Here is a 15,359-nt window from a genome sequence, read left to right on the forward strand (position 1 = left end):
TTTTCAATACTGGGGCCACAAGCAGCTTCTCCTCCAACGCGTTTTGCCCCCGCCCACGGTTCATCCCCTCCGCGTCCCACAGAAGACGCCTACGAAACAGAAGGCTGACGTAATGCGCAGACTTGCTGCTCGGTGCTTTCTCAAGCAAGGAGACATTCCAGTGCAATTTCTACACTGCAAAAAAAATAAATATGTGGTTTTATAAAATTACCTCCTAAGGAGCTCCTTCTCCTCCCCTTCCTGTATCGAGCCTTTTGTTCAAAAACCTTAGTAGGAAATCAGCCAGGCTTAAATCACAGCCGACATCTGAGCACGTGCAAGGGAGGAACACCACAAAATATTCAGCCGAACAGCTCTGGGTTGCTAAGGCACCGGAGGTCGGGCAGCACTGAAAGGGCAGACTATTCCCACCCTGGCACAGGCACAGGGCTCCATTCACGGCAGGGAATGGCATCTGCTGCCCGGCCCTCCCGCAGCACCCCTGCCGCCCGGCTCCCCCGGGCCCCGCACTGACCCCCACCCGAGCGGCCGGCACCCGGGCCCCTCTGCACCAAAACCGCCCCATCGGGCGGTGCACAGCCCTTGCTGCTTTCCACCATTACCGAGGGCTCGCATCCACCTGGGGCAGCCCGGGGGGCTGCCCGAGGCCTGTGCTGCAGCACACTTGGCTTGGACGGTCTGGGGATCTGCTCTAGGTTTTAGAAGTATAAGGAAACCCGTAACACCGCAGTTAAGATACTTTTTAAGTCCAAAGAGGGGAAGCTGAAGTTTACAGGAGGTGATGGGGTCCCCGGGATGAGCACAGACACCTGGCTGACAGCAGGAGTTGCGTGATGGCCCAGATCAATCCCATGTAATCTGTACATTAATTACTCGGGCATCTCGTAACTCCACGCGTCCCAGACAGCATCAGTCTAACCTCGGCATCTTTCTTAGAATTTGGTCCTGCTGCTCTTGTGTCCCTACACGTTTTTCCATTATAAAATCAGGACTTGCCTTGCAGGTCTGCAGCCGACTGGGCAAGGGGGTCTCAAGACTAGTGAAACCCGTATGTGTGTGCGTTTGCAGGAAGGGACAGAAAATGATGGTAGTTGTCTGTTCTTCTGTACATCCATTTCACAGAGAAAGGCAACACATATGTTCTCCTTGGACTGCTCTGATATAACACAACAGTCCTGTCCCATCCCCTCAGTAAGAGTTGGGAAGTCTGCTACTTGAGTTCTTTGATGTTTCCAAGAACCACATCAAAACCAAGTTAGATATTTCTGGTAATTCCGAAACTTCCATCCTAAACCAAACAAAAAGCCCCTTGACTGATTTCTTCATGTATTACATAAACACAAGATGGAGGAGCTCTGCAGATCACAGCTATCCGTGCTGCCACAGAGGCCATGCTGAAGGCACAGGTGAGTCAAGATCATCTTGGCTAGAACAGCAGGTAGCTCCTGTGCTTCCTGCAAGCTTTCCTAGTAATTGCATTAGATAGAACAAAAAAAATTGTGATCTCGTTGCTAAAAATTATATATTAGCAATCATTAACACTTCATTAAAGTCACTAATATAAGACTAGTCACTAATATATAGACTAAACGACACCATGCTTCTTTCCCTCACAAAAAAGTTGCACAAATTACTTGTTTGTTCCAATTCCCATACATCTGTGAAATAGGAATGAACTATAGAGTAAATTAACTTTACTTTATCAGCATGGTGTGGAGTTACCCAAAATGGATGGCAGGAAACCTCCCTTAACACTAGTATAGCTATCAAATTAACTATTAACTGATCTAACTACACACACACGTATATATACAGAGAGAGAAAAAAAAGAATTATAATAGATGGTAAAATTACATCAGGACCTAACTAATTTAACATTCAACAACCTTCTGAGTGATTTAATTATAATGCCACTGTTTGTCTCCACAAAGCCTGCAGAATTTACAGGCAGGTCAATGGCTCTTTGTTTCTCTAAGGCAAGTTGCATCTTTTCTTAGTTACATGAAGCACATGCTTAGTTGAGTCTATCTATTTTTAAGATGATCCTGTGGAGAAATAGTCTGCCCTTACTTAGGTTTTACAGTCTGATGCATCACATTTAAATAAGAATATGGCTCTTCCTGCCCCAGAAGCAGATTTTTTTCTGTCCCTCTTCCAGATTTTCTCACCATGGTGAAAAACACACCACTGAGACTCCATGATCAGTTAGATGCATTTTCACCACTGACATACCAGCACTATGTTCTCCTGGGACTGGCCAGCAGCGTGGACTCCATGCCACTGGAACCACGGCTGTAAGAAGTCTTCCCTCCTCTTCTGAATGGACGAGTCGCAACTTCAGGCTGGATAGACAACTGTAAGGGAGCTGCAGATATGCCTCACTCCTCTTCAAAGCTGAGTGACAAGAGGGATCGTGGCTCCAGGTACTCTTGTTATGTGCTGCCCAGTACACCCACAGCAGCCTAAAATGGGTAATAACTTAAGCAGAGCATTTAGATGAGTGCTTAGAGCTTACTGAGGCCAAAGAGATGTACGTGTACTTTAAGAATCTGGATGATTTGAGGCGCACTAGGTTGTGGACGCCAGTGATCACAGGGAAATGTCAATTTTGGATAGCTGAACAGCCATTTCTCCCCTGAGAAATTCCTAGGCTAGCTTGAATATACAACAAAACATAACCCTTAAGGTTTGAGTCAGAAAGAGACACTGAGGATAGAATCAGTTTTCCTAAATGCGACTTTGTTTGCTATGTGAATTGTTTGCTTATATTAAAAACGTCTGTGAAGCTAATTTAAGTGCTAAACCACTTTTAGCAAAAATCATCATTTCTTCCTTTGAGAGACTACTTAATTAATGAGGCTGGACACTGTTTCTTTTTGGCTAAATATGCACAAATGGCGTGGCTGGCAAGCTGCAGATGGACATACTCATCCTTTTGACGCTGAATCTGGGGCAGCCATTCACTCAAGAACGCCAATATCGCAGAGGATTTGGCATTTATCTGGCTTTCTGAAAGTTAATGTCTCCTCTCAACCCATCTACTTTATTTCTGCTTGACTATTAAAAGTTTTTAGATGCCCCAAAAACCCCTATTTACCACATTCTTAATGTCTAAGAATTCTAGATCTACAGAGAGTAAGTTTCAAAAATGCTACGATAGATCTCATCATGTAAACGGTGGAAATATAACACAGCACTACGAGCTTGGCGGCTAACCTTGCCTTTTCTACACTGAGCATTGCACAATGCTCACAGGTCTGTGTGACTATCCAGGGGTGGCAGCCAAAACTAAAAACCTCCTAGTGTCCCAAACGATTTACATGATGCAATGGGCTTCTTGGCTCACCAGCAGCTTCAGAGAACTGGACAGAGTGTACGCTTACCCTGTGCTTGGGACTGAACAACAAAACTAATATTGTCCACAGAGCCTGAGGAGTTGTGGTGCCACCACCTCCCCAGCAAAGCTCCCATGAGCAGCACTGGCTGCCCAGCTCCCTCTTGCCTCAACAGGGAACGCACATCAGGAACATGGAGGAGACAAACCAACAACAGCAACCTCAAACCTCACCATGCATAAGCCAAAAACTTCCTGTGGTTCAGGCTGACTGCTGTCACACGGCTAGACTCGCTGATGTCCTGAAACACGGACTTTACAGTTACTACATTCCACTTCATACAACTGAAACCACAACCTCACTTCTGTAATTCTAATGAGAGTGTTAGGAATGGACCTGCCTTGCTTCTTAGGCTTACAAACTGCCTAAACCCACCAGAAACAGTAAATTCAGAGTCTAAGTTAGACAACAAAGATAAGATGCTTTGATGTGCTTTCAGCAAGCATTTAATGTTTAAAGTTTCATCTCACGAGCTGACTGCAGGTGTTCTGAAGTGTACTTAGTTCTTACAAATTCATCACAGTGAGGTTTTCCTCCATTAAGTTTTTGCTTCTTTGCCACATCCTGTGGCTAAATTAAGAAAAGCCACATATATGTGTGTATACACACACACACACAGACAGATACAGTTAAAGAGAAAAAATTTCAGCAACTGACCCAAGTCTACTCCTCAATAACATTACCTTCTGCTCTTAACACGGATTTGGTGTTCTGAAGGTAGCGATGACAAAGGTCTGTGAATAGTTGGGACAGTACTATAACTTTCAGATAATTCCTATCAGTAATCTAGCTGTATTGGAAAAAAAATCACTGTTGTTATTCTTTCATTTACGTTACAGGTTGTAAATATATTTTTTTGAATAAGCCAACAAACGAGAAAGAAAATAAATCTTACAGTTTTTGAAACAAGGCAGTTTTAGCCAAAGAAATACTGAATACCTATAATTGATGTTCCACAAAATGAAAATACCTACATTTTGACCTACCACCACTTGGGGTTTAAAAGGACACAACATCAGTGAGAGAAGAACAACTACAAGTTATGAGAACCCCCCTTCCCAGTCCCATAGGCACTTTATCAGATCGTATCTCCTCCATCTAGATTTGCAAGGCAAATCTAGGGTTGCTCTTCTTGAGACCAGAATAAAACTCCCATAGACTTCAATGATGCAGGATCAAACCCATTTCCTTCACAACAGGTTCTCTCAAGCAATTTTATCCTAATTTTCTACCCTGTGGCTGAATTCTAATGTTTGCACAGGCAAGCTCTAAGTGGGAAAGCAAGGAGCAAAATGCGGATCCCAGCAGCAAAGGCAATCAGTGGTGAAGAGCACAGCTATTTTATCTGCTGGGTTGGGGAGTTTAGGTCATCGGGGTTGGAAGGGGGGAGTTGACACAGCAAACAAAGTCAAATTTACTGCTGTTATAATAACCTTTCCATTATTACTGCAATTAATTTTTTTTCAGGCATACTCCATTTCCTGTATTTCTATGACCAAGGAATTACTGTCTCAAATGTGCCCCATCAAGTTTCTCCAGTAAAACTACAAAACTCATTTAGACTTCTGGGTGCTGCAGATATCTCACTGGACTCCCCCCACCCCCCAACACACTTGTCCCCAGTGTTGCTTTCTTATCATGCAATCAAAGCAAAACTACAGACATGCCTTCTGTCTTAATAATCTACAGGAATACTACAGTCCTAAATTTTCCCTAGCTGGTTTTTCTGAATCTATGCCATGGATTCCTGAACAACATGAAAAGATCTTTCGCCAGAAAGCAGCCCATCGCTACCACACAGGTCTTCCTCCCTCCCCACACACAGCTCTGCTTCTGCTGACTTTTTCCCTCCTCTGTGAACAATCACTCCTTTAACTTTCAAACAGAGTGTGATTTATTAAAGCTGCTTGGCAGCAAACCTCTCCTGGCGTTCGAAAATATGATTAGACCAGTAAATCTAGTTGTTTTTTCATAAACCTGATTCCGCGTGCATTTACTCTCTTTAAAAGAAAATACAACCCCAGAAACATTTCCAGTACAGCTTGCTCAGCCAAAGTCCAGGCACTTTCTTTTCTCTTTCTACAAGTCCACTGCAGCTCCAAGTATGCAAGCTTAAAATTATTAAAAAACCTGCATGAATTAAACCCCTTACCTTTTAAGGCTTTTTCACCCTTCAGCGTTCGCTCATTGTGAAAAACTGAATCTTTAGCAGTTGCAGCTATGCACACACACAGAGACACACAGAACAGGGCTTTCTTCAGCTCACTGGTATTTCAAGTCTTTCATGTGATATCTTTGGCTGTACTTGCTTAATTCATTCCTGCTGCTACTCAAAGGAAGTCAAGCCTAGCGAGGGCTGGCTCTACAGCAATTGCTGTAGATATTCCTGACTAACAGGACACGAGGGCTAATCTCACCTTATAGGCATCAAGAATGTAAATATATTTCACAGCCAACAAATTCCTAAACCTTAGGAGATAAAATGCACAAAATGCTCTACGACACAGTTTCGCAAGGGAGTTACAAACATCGAAGTTTTTGCTAGAGAACAATACTCTGTACCCCAGCTATGCTTCTGGAGCTCTACGGATGGCTATTTATCATGGACTGTGCATATTCCTGTGGAGTAGTTACCATGAGAACACAGCAAACAGGATTTGAATGTAAATTGCCATCTGGAGATGTTGGGGGGATTTTTTTTTTGTAGTTAAAAAAGAAAACTTCCAAAGCTTGATGAAGTACATACTTTTTGCATGCATACATTTGCATGACAATGCTTGCAATTCAAATACTTGGTAGAGTGCACAAGAAGGAAGAAAAACCAAGTTCTTTGCTCTGTATTTACAAAAAGCAAATACTTCAGACTTGGGATCAGTAGGTGCAGTTCCACAAATGCCCATTCATGTCACACAATCGCAGATGAAGGAATTTGTAAAACACAAAAAATCCATCAGGTGGCACAAAATGCAGAATTCTTGCAGCACCTGAGGTCAGCTGGAGATGCTAAAACCCTCTGCTGCTGACAGATCCAACTGCTCCAGTAGTAAAAATTCTTCTCACTTCTAAATATTACACTGAACTACACAGCAAGTGTTGCATTTTCAAAGTAGCCCACCCCTAGACATTTTATTGTTCCCCAAAATTGTTCTGCTACTTTGCTGTTTGGGCCACCTCCTCTCCCAAGGCCCTCCTGAAGCAGCATTTGCTGCCCACGCATCCCCCCACCCTGCTCACAAGAGCACACCGCCACAGTTACTATCTGAGATTCAAAATCAGCTCCCACCACTTGCAGACAGACTCCTACGAGAACGTCTTTCTGGGAAATTCGGCAACAGTGCACGTACGTGCCGTAAAACATGCAAAAATCAGTTTGCCTGCGCTGCCTGGAGTTTGATGAAGTCCTTACAGCACAGCATCTGCTCCCTCCCCAGTGGCTCCCCACCTCAGCTCCCTATTCAACAGCTCAATTTTAAACTCCTTATACCACGGTCACTGAAAGACAAACTCTAATACACTTAGCAAAGGGATGCCTAGTCAGCCCTGCTCCGTAAACAACAAACCTTGACGAAGAAGAAGGACATGCCTGTCTGGGCGATTGCCTGGAGAGAGGAATGACCTACTTCAGCCCAGCCAGCAGCAACGCTCTGCGATGGGGACAAAGGAACAACCCAGTGGCTCCCGGGCAGCACGACTGACGCGCTGAACCACAGAAGTGATGGGCGCGATCTTTTGGAGGTGACACGGAAGACAGGCACTGCCTGTGCAGCATGAAACTCCTCGCAGGAATCGTCTTGTTCTTTCAGCCAGGGATTCAGAGCCACGTGTAACATTACTGCCGGCACTTTGCGAGCAAGAGCGATCACTTCCCTCACACCCACTCTCCTTATCATTTTTACCTAAGGAGTCTTCTAGCGTCTGACCTAATTACTCAAGTGATGTGCCAGAAAATGATGCAGCTGGGACATACTCCACAAGTCTTGATTTGAAGCTATGTAATTCTGCAAAACCCAAGGCGACAAGATCCAGGTAGCTGAATTAAGCGGCGTCGGCTGGGCACCATGCCACACCTTACTACTGCGCCTTCCTGATTACGAACAATAAAGCCTTATGAGCTAGTCAAAGGGCTAAGGATAAATAGTTTGTATTTGGCCCCGTGCACTTGTTGGCCTGTGAGATGAGGCCAACATGCTAAGTTTTTTTGGGAAATGGTTGCTCTCCTCCCAGAGGATGAGCCTTAACAGCAGCTCCCTGAGCCTGACCCCGGCTGGCCCTGCAAGCCCCATCTGCACTCCGAGCCTGTGGCCCTGCTTCCTCCAGAAGCAATGACAGCTGTAATTGGCAGCCAGAAAGCCTTCTTACAACAAGTATTTACTGAGAGCAACTGAGATTAAAGAGAGACTTTTAAAATAGGCAGTAAGCGTCTCTAATATATGAGCTGCTTATACAGCTGTAAATTGATACTACCAGACTTTAACTTTCTACAGAACCGCATACGCCCGGTAGCTGTACCTGGGCGATGTAATCTATTCCCTGTACTTTCGAAGTACGACGGAGTAGCTATTAACATGATGATCAGGCTTTCTATTCCCTTTTTCTTACGGATAGCCAGTCAAACTTACCCCGTGATCTGCTCGGTCCCACCACCAGAGAACATTGCAGCTTCGCTACAGAAGGGCTACCCCAGGGCTCTGCAACTAAATGAGGAAACCATAAAGACGCCTCCATTTAGGACCCAACACTTTTTAGATTTTAACTGCTGGGCTCAGCATCTTTAAAAACCCACAAAGGCATCTACTCCCCAGTAAGGAGACCCAGAGTCTGCTGAGTGACTGAGATTTGTGCATAAAGCAAAGAATAAAGTAAAATTTGTGGATACAACTGCAGTAGGATGCGCATAGAAGTTTGAAGCTGGACCACTTTATTAAGGATAATTTTAAAAAATAAAGAAACTTAGAAGTAAAGTTTTATCCAGATGCTTAGGAACCCTGAATGAAGGTATAGTAAACCATCCTGAAAGCTCAGAGTCTCCCTCCCTGCATCTTTCAAGGTTTTATGTCAGTGCTGTTCTCAGTGCAGCAGCATTAGACTTGCACTGTCCTTACCTATATTTCTGCAGAAGATCTCTCTACAAGGCAAACTCACACAGTCGAGTCTCAATATGACAATATTGCAATTCCAGCATGACAACCAGTTCACATACCACATTCACTGAACTCGTACCTGCTCCACACCCTGCACACAATCATCCTTGCAGATGGGGCCAAGCTGTTCTCTCATTGTTCCTTTGTGCTGTGTTCCTAAGCTGTACTTCTAACTGGTGTTTAGGTTGGTATCATGCTATACTTACCTTTGTAATGATTCAGAGCTATTTTAAGAGCACAAGTTTAATTCAGACGCCAAGCAAAATAGGTTTGCATCTTATTTTGTATTAGGGGACATACTGCTTGCTGTTCCAGGGTGTCTCATGGCTATTAATGACCCATGCCTCAAAGTACACTGCAGGTGCCAATAGCCATACCTTGATCCCTTTAAATGGCTGTGTCCCCAGAAGTGATGTTAGCAATCTTACTGCCTTGACAGTAATTTTCCCAGAATGAATATGCAGCATGACAGGACTCCCAAGCAGCAGTAAGCCTCACAGAATTTATTACAGACCTTTTCCTACCAGTCTTCTTTTGAATTGCAAAGTTATTACTAGTTTCACTTTTTCTGTTGCTCCCTGTAACCCCTACCCTGCAGTAAGTTTACAATACAGGTTTAATTTTGTCTCATTTCTTTACCCTACCTATTAAATTTTAATATTAAAAGATATAACGAAACCTGCAGAGAAACAGAATTGCCCCTTCAGAGCTCAGAAGCTTCAAAGAAGGGGGCTTTTATCTTGCCAGTGGCAAGACCATCACTGCAACAGAGGAATGAGATAGCCAATAAATGGGCAGACAGAGAGGTGAGTAGAGACCCTGCAATCCTGTTCAGGTGACACACACCAACACAGATTTCCTAAAGACACCAAAAAAAAAAAAAAAAAAGTTGAATTCTTGTCTACATCAAATATTTCATGCCAACTCTAATGAAGCCAGGATTTTGCCCATCAGGATCAAACTGGACTTAGATCTGTAACCAAAAAAGAAGTGGATGCACCTGTCTATGGGCATGATAGAACAGCTGCATTTGAACCTGTTGAAGTCTCAAGAACAGGGAATTACAGAAGCAAGCTGTAATAATCGAGATTTTACGAGATCAGAACAGATGAGGCTATGCAGATGCTGGAGGTGGGGGCCACTCACAATGATTATGCCAACATTATGCCACTTGCTAGATTAGACCAACATATTTTCTGAAGAAAATTCCTAAATAGAGAATGGAACTTGAGAAGGCACTGCGGCTGGCTCCTTCTGGCCAACGGGACAATTTCTGCCTCTGAAACAGCTTGCATAGGAAGTTCAGATCTTAAATTTACCCTGAACTGTCTCCTGAGCAGCACCAAGGCTTAGCAACTTTATTAACAGCAGCAAGCTGGAAGAAACGCTCAGCTGATGGCTGTAGCAATGGTTGTAGCTTGTTTTAAAAAGACAGTCCTTTTTTTGTTGTTGTTTTGTTTGGGGTTTTTTTGTGTGTTGTTGTTGGCTGTTTTTTTTTTAATTTAACATGCACTAAAAAGGATAGATGGAGATCAGAAAAGGCGGGGTGGCAGGGAGGAATCATTATCGAATAGAACAGGAGGCAGGAAAAGAAACAAGAGACCAAGAAACAGAGAAAGATATGTTGAAGTTCAAAAGGATGAAACAATACGTAGTTCTGCAAGCTGTAGTGAAGATAAGGGCAGTTGAGGAGAGAGACCCTTCATTAGCAGAAAATACTCATTAAGCATACCAACTGGAAAAGTTTCCACGTTATGGCCAGTTCAGAACGGCCTAGAAACTGTGAAAACAGACACACTGATTGTTCAGGGGTCTCCCAAAGATTAATGGGTCCTCTGTTCTTCTGTCTGAGGCCTGCTCGCTGAAATGTCTCATGACAAAAGGTCATGTACTCTGTGCGCTCCCTTTAGGAAATTGCTCTAATGAGTGCAGATCCTGCTTTGATATGTAAATGTTCAGTGGTTTACTGCATATGCTGAGTTGTTTCTGCTTGCCACTGTAACATATTTAGAAATTAAGCATTTGATCAATTAAAAAATCAAATAATTACTGTAAATCATCACATCTCTTATCCAACATGAGTACACTTTAATGTCTAGAAGAGCAGAGGAAGTACTGTCTGCTGCACATTCTGCTCTTCAAAGGCTTGAACTCGTCTTCCATCTGCTCAACCTCATTCAGCTACAGAATTCAAACTTACTTCCAGAGCGAAACAGCTCTCGAGCACCACCACCTCCTCCCCTCCAGAGTTATAGAGGACGCTCACTGAAGGTGTGTCACCTATTCGTACCCAACCCAGAGCGCAACGAGTAGCTCGAGAGGCCTTGCTCCTGATAACACAACTTCTGCTCTCTCCTTGCCAAGTCTGCCTGGTCCAGCTCTCCTTTAATGCTGCATATTTCAAAAAAGCAATTAAAACACCCCTTTCTTTCACATCATTTGTTATTTGGCAAGCACTGTTTAAGCACTTTTTGAAGAGTGACATTCTATCATTCTATATCACTGTCACTACAGAGCAAGAAACTATGGACGGAAAACACAGAAGAAAATGCTCAGTGAAGATTTTTACTTTCTTTCAATCCCAGTTTCTCTGTTTCAGTGGTTCATCTGAATGTTTCAAGCAGTTATGTTTCTAACCAACCCTGCACAGTGAGTCATATATGCGGTAATCCCTGGTAGTCCATGCACGGCTAACGTGTCTCTGAACCGTACTGGTTCAGAGATATGCAAACTGACTCACCTTATTTTATTTTGTCTAACTGAAAAGAAGCAACATGTATGACAGGATAACCTATGAAATGCTTAATGTGGTGTGCATCCACAGAATCCAGCTGAGCTACAGGGGAGCCACATGCCATTCACGTGCCTGCTTCTGTACCTGCACCGTTGCAGAAAGAGCAACACCAACAACGTCACAAGACTGGCACTAAAAATCACTGTGTCTGTGAGACATGGGGGAACAGAGAGCAGTAGTGCACAGCTGACAAAACTTAAAACAATGAATCCCAAAAATGCATTTTGGCATTCTTCACTCAGGGAAGCGTTCTCATCGACAAGTATTATATATGGCTTTCGTTCTCATTTTTCAAGTTTTCTATTGAATCAGCTACTACAATTAAACTGTGTGACCCTTTTCTCTACTCCTGTTCTTCAAATAGGATTTCTTATTTGGCAAAGACATTGAATCAAGTTAAATTTGCAATCAAATTAAAGCAAATGGAAAACAAGGAGAAATGTTTTTGTGGAAGATTTCAGTGACATTTTATATGTACTTTGAAAGGGATTGTCTACAGGAATTTCCCGATCTGTTCCTGCATACACTCCTGCAATTAGACGTGGTTTCCTGAAACAGAGGCTGTCTCAAGCTCCTTCTGCTGGCACAGCTGCTAATTCTATGAGAACTTTGTTTTAATGATAGTAAAATATATGTGCAGATACAGTAGCATACGCCAAATTTGTCAGGGACGGAGCATTCTAGTGGGAAAAGGGCTGGGAGAGCAACCAGCTCCCCATGGGAGTGGGAACACAGTGGTTCCTTGCTATGGAAATGCAAGAAGCACCTGGTTCTTGCATCAACCATGGCAAAGCCTTGTGCCTTTGGTACTGTGGAGATGAGCCTTACTCGAATGCAAAAGGACAAATAAGGAAAACGTGTGAGTTATTGACATTCTCCTTATGCTCCAGTGGCAGCAGGTGGGCTTTATAAGGGTCATGGGGCTTCCAGGCAGAAACAGGAGCAGGGAAAAAAACAAGCTTTTCAAAACTGCCCTCCCTCAGTGATCAGGGTCTTCGCTACATGCACAGACGCACTGACCCTAATGCCAGCTCAGGCGCTGTCATCCATGTGGGGTTTGGCTACCTGGTGGCTGCACACCTCAGAGCACCACACACTTCAGGATGCAGAAAGGAGGTCGTGTTCACTTTCTGGCTGTTCCCTCTCACCAAGCTTCCTGCGATCTGCATGTTATTTGACACACCATGAGCAACAGCGCAAAAGTGGAGTTAAAAACAGTTAGCAACCGAAAACCTGTAAAGTTGAGGATGTACCACCCAGATAATACAAAAACCTGCAATGCAACCTGCCTCGTTTGATGTTTTAGTGTCCTGATTAACCAAACATCCCAGAGACATGTAACGGGTAAAACTGGATTTATAGCAAAGTCACTTATTTCTCAGTTGCAATGTGAAAATCATAAACCAGATTTGTTGGCACCCCTGGTTCTTGCATTTTTGACCTAAGCAGACAGTACTGAACAACGGTCTATAAAGCCAGAAAGAGATGTGCAAAAACCCAGAACATCAGGACCAGGCTAACAATAACAACTTCAGCAATTACTATACCATTACCTCTTCATTTCTACAGAGCCCTCCAACATATATAAATAAGTCTTGACATTGCCTTTCATTATCTGTGGCTCAGATCGATACAGTACACCTCAGTTTCCAAGTCTGAACAAAACATCCAGCATGAAGATACCTGGTATTATACAGAAATTGAAAGACTAAGAGTCTGATGACAGAGAGTTGGTCATTCACACCAGTTTTGCTATATGCACCACCATTCACTTCCCATCGTGATTTAAAACAGACTTCGCAGTTTTGGCATTTTCTTCCTAAAAAGGGTCTCACGGAGTTGTCAAACGTGCAGTGCAGCCTTCTACCTTCCTTTTATAACCATGCTTAGAGCCAGTCATTTATCTGAGTTGCAAGCAATGACTATTAAAAAGGTGCTCAAAGACACATCCTGCCTGCAAAAAATCAAAAGCCTTTCCCAGTGCCTTCACCTTGCAGAGCCTTTTACGGAGTCAGTGAAGAATGCCATCCTCTGCTTCACACAGTGGTAAGTAGCCAAACAGGCAGTGAAAGATTAGGCCTGAGACATACAGAAGAGATGGGTGCGATTTTAAATCTTACCTTCTGCACGTTGGGTTTGATGCACCGAACAAAGAAAGGATTTGAAGAACTCAGCGTCGCCATTAAAGAATGAAGCGATTCCTAAAACACAGGTAGAAAGAAGACAGCACTTCACAAGCTGTGAAGTATTGGTACAAACAAAATACGCCAGCAAAAGCTCTTGCAGCTTAGCATTGCAGATGGTATCTAACTGCAACACCTAGTGGCTCACACCAGAAATTGCCATGCTATGGAAGCTCTTGCTATACAGTGAACATACAAAATCAATACATGCATATTTGTTTCTTCCACCAGCCCCAACTGATCAAAGCTGTCATAACCGTTTCGCAGTGAACAAAACATAACCAGGATATAAAGAATGATATGAAGAAAACTGTTCGCAAGGAAACATCAAACTGGAAAGCTGCTGTTCCAGGGATCTTTTGAATGACTGCTTAAGAATTAGGATCCACATTCTCAAATTGCTACAAGTCACAAGGGAGGATAAGGGGTCTAAGGTAAAACTGAAGTAACCACAAAACTAGATCTCCTCTTCTCATTTCAACCACTCCATACCCACTTGTTTTCCATTTTCCCTGCCATCAGCAGCAGCTTGTGTACAGGGTTGTCCTCTCTCCTGTGTGGTCTCAACCTTTCTTACTAAAAGGACACTCTGATAATAAATGTATGTCAACAAGAGGGTAGAAAAAATGATAAAAATTTATGAAAAAAGAGTTACTTTAGAATGCAGTAGCTATTGTTTTATCAATACTAGGACTTAAAACACTCCCCTCCCAAAACTAACAAAAATTGAGTAAAGGATAGGGTGGTAAAGAAAACACATCTTACTGAAAGACAGTGCTAGCAGCATTAAGCAGAGAGTTTCAGAGTTATTTCATGTGATAGCTAATTGCATTTATCAATAAAAAGAGAGATTATAAGGTTCAGTTAAAAAAAAAAACAGAACAAAACATAGAAGAAAACACAAGTTTTTTCCTAGTTGTAGAACTCTGAATGACCCAACACACATTAGACCATCAGTTGTCTGAACCTCAGCCTGGAGATAAAAATCACAAAAATCCCTCAGTCCTTTTACGATTATTACTTTAATTACATATCCGCCCCTTTCCCTCCCGAGCCGTCATTCCGTATCTTATTCCAACTTGCCTCATTCTGTATCATTAAGTATGATAAACACTTTTAAACTGAAGTCTTGCATTTACTTTGCAGAGATGCAAATAATTTTACCAGAGCAGAGCCCAGGCTCTGAAGAGCCCAGAACGCTAGCAGTGAAAATGTTTCACCCCTCAAAGGTGGCACTGGGTGCCAGGCAGTGGAGACAATACAGAGCAGGCTGCCAAGGAGACAGAAAATTCTCTTTTTAAAGGAACAACACTGTGTGTCCTACCATATGTTTTGGAGCAAAAACTGCCAATGGCAGTCTGTTACAACAAATTCTTGATTTAATTTGCAAACCAAGGGCTTTTTTGATGATTAAACATGAAGTGGTTAGGGTAACAGGCAGAGCTGTGGCTGTGCACAAGAGCTGGTACAGAGCAAAGGGAGCAAATGCTGAAGTGACTGGGAACGTAAATGATAGTTCTTGGTTCGTTTGCCTTTGCCAGCCTAGGGACCAGGAGCCGGGGGCAGCAAACATTAAACAGCCAGAAGATACAAAGACAAGTATTTTTGTGTAAAGACAAATATTTTCAGGTTCAAAAAGTAGAGGCTTCATCTGTATTAAACCTGTGTGAGCATTACAACATCTACAGACTACCAAGCCAATTCTCAGACTTTTAGCAACACAGGCTACTACTTACACAGACTGGAGAAGTTAGTCAGTCTAACAAAAATTATTTAATCTGTTTTCACATCCGTCTGTGGTACAGCCAGCCAGATTCTGCACGGTGTTGAACACCTCTAAGTCACT

The 15,359-nt window shown here is 43.1% G+C and overlaps 1 protein-coding gene across 1 annotated transcript in view; it reads right to left on the reverse strand.

Annotated features, from left to right (window-relative positions):
* The window catches only part of MYO10 (myosin X), a gene marked incomplete at both ends in the record, with an annotated part of 166,368 nt that overhangs the window by 42,793 nt on the left and 108,216 nt on the right, over nt 1–15,359 (reverse strand). The window contains one exon of the mRNA XM_082015005.1: nt 13,451–13,531. Within this exon, the coding sequence (XP_081871131.1) occupies nt 13,451–13,531 (81 nt within the window). The remainder of the gene's footprint in view (nt 1–13,450; nt 13,532–15,359) is intronic.

The sequence above is a fragment of the Phaethon aethereus genome (assembly GCF_964289735.1).
Source record: "Phaethon aethereus genome assembly, chromosome: 2".
In the NCBI taxonomy this organism is placed as follows: domain Eukaryota; kingdom Metazoa; phylum Chordata; class Aves; order Phaethontiformes; family Phaethontidae; genus Phaethon; species Phaethon aethereus.